Raw genomic sequence first — 1,705 nt, 5'->3', positions numbered from 1 at the left:
GAACATACGATTTTCTAAATCGTATCGAACTTAGACAACCACCTGTTCTCCTTAAAAAAGTGAGGAATACCTTCTAATAGTGCATTCAATGCACGATGGAGTTTAAGACTTTTCAATAATTCAATGAAATCCTTCATATCTCCATCAAAGATTTGATTCATGTTTTCAAGATCAGTGATCATACTCCAACGATCAGTATACTTCTTATTATAAAATCCACCAATTTTTTTCACAGCATCTGGAGTCAGTTTCATCCCAAATTTCATTACATTTTGTCTGTGATTTGTGAAATGTTTCAGAGTGGTTCCTTCCTTAACATCCGAAAATGATGATAGTCTTTCTTTAATCTTCCTTTGAACACCCAAATGTTTAGTTATGCTGATGGTATCATGCAGAATAGCAATTTTGTTTGCATTCAAATGATCAAGTACAACCAAGTGATTCAGCAACTCCATTGTGCTACTAATTTCTGATAGTCTCCCAGTTGTCACATGGTCTCTGAACAACACTTTCAACATAGGAAGACAACTGTGGGCATCATACCACTGTGAGACATCCAGTTTAAGAAAGTTGAATTGATTTTCCGTCAATCCTTTGAAATTAAATAATTTATAATTTAACATATCAATTATATCTGCATTTTGTAAAAGTAGAATGTTGGATCGATATCATTACTAAAAATGGCCCTAAGTAAAAAGAGAATCTCAATATCTTAAGAGATGACAACTGACACACTGCAAATATCCACATGCTTACAGTTAGGTTGACAAATCAAATAGTGGCAAACGTTTTAGAAAGTAGAGGGCTCATTTCATAACATTCAATGAATTCTATTAGTTATTTTATAGGCATCAAGCTACTCTAACATGATTTCATAATTGTTGTAATGCCAAAACACAGTGGAAGTCAAAATTGCTTCCATATTCACAATGTATTATCCCAAGCATCATGAAGGTATCCATCATTGATGAAAAGTTAACACGAATAACTTAGATTAGACCTATATTTTTTTAACCTCTAATGAAAATTTACCTTTTCCCGACACATAGAGTGGGGAACTTATAAAGAAAATTACCCTTAGAAGCACAGAAATCGTACCTCTATACAATGTTAACATATCACTTTAACTACATTAACTTTAAATACTGTAATTAACCATCAACTTTATTTTAATAAATGGCCTAATTGATCTTTATGAGATGCAATTTAAATGTGGTTATATTTATGTCAGTTGGATGATTTACTGTTGAAATCATAATCAGTCTTCTGATTTCACATTCATGAGGTGAAAGAAGCAATGATGGCAGGCAAACAAATCAATAAATTGATAAAAATAATAATTAGAATCTGAAATTGTACTCTAACCTTGATTTGCAACCTGCTCAGATGAATAATCAGCATGATCGGTAGCTGAAAATCAATACAAATACATTGTTTAGGATATGATAATTAACCTTCAACTTTAGTTTAATAAATAGTCTAAATGATCTTTGATTATGAAATAATATTAACTTTGATTATCTAATACTGTAATATAATACTCATAATGTGTATAGAGTATTTGAAGAGTATAAATGTGTATACAATGATAGCAGAAAGTCCAGTTCATGTCATGGTTTGGGCATCTTCACACTTACAGATTCCTCTATCTTAACATTTAAAATTTATTATATATATATTCATAGCATTACCAAAATATTTTCTA

At 30.7% G+C, this 1,705-nt stretch overlaps 1 protein-coding gene across 1 annotated transcript; it reads right to left on the bottom strand.

The window, feature by feature from the left end:
• Positions 1-14: 14 nt before the first annotated feature.
• LOC117103339 lies at positions 15-1,411 on the bottom strand. Its single transcript, XM_033243876.1, has 2 exons — positions 1,366-1,411; positions 15-592 (listed from the first exon to the last, which is right to left on the bottom strand). Exon 2 carries the CDS (start codon positions 516-518, stop codon positions 15-17), a length of 504 nt encoding a protein of 167 aa, XP_033099767.1. The 5' UTR covers positions 519-592; positions 1,366-1,411.
• Between the last annotated feature and the right edge of the window lie 294 nt (positions 1,412-1,705).

This window comes from Anneissia japonica, unplaced genomic scaffold (genome assembly GCF_011630105.1).
Source record: "Anneissia japonica isolate Jap-2015-1 unplaced genomic scaffold, ASM1163010v1 scaffold2814_len1705_cov99_single, whole genome shotgun sequence".
Classification (NCBI taxonomy): Eukaryota; Metazoa; Echinodermata; class Crinoidea; order Comatulida; family Comatulidae; genus Anneissia; species Anneissia japonica.
The sequence above is the reverse complement of the archived record's forward strand: the minus strand, read 5'-3'. Positions and strand labels throughout refer to the sequence as shown.

What these genes read in the sequence shown, in the direction of transcription:
- LOC117103339 (XM_033243876.1), bottom strand. Translation starts at nt 518, where the DNA reads ATGTTGAAAGTGTTGTTCAGAGACCATGTGACAACTGGGAGACTATCA.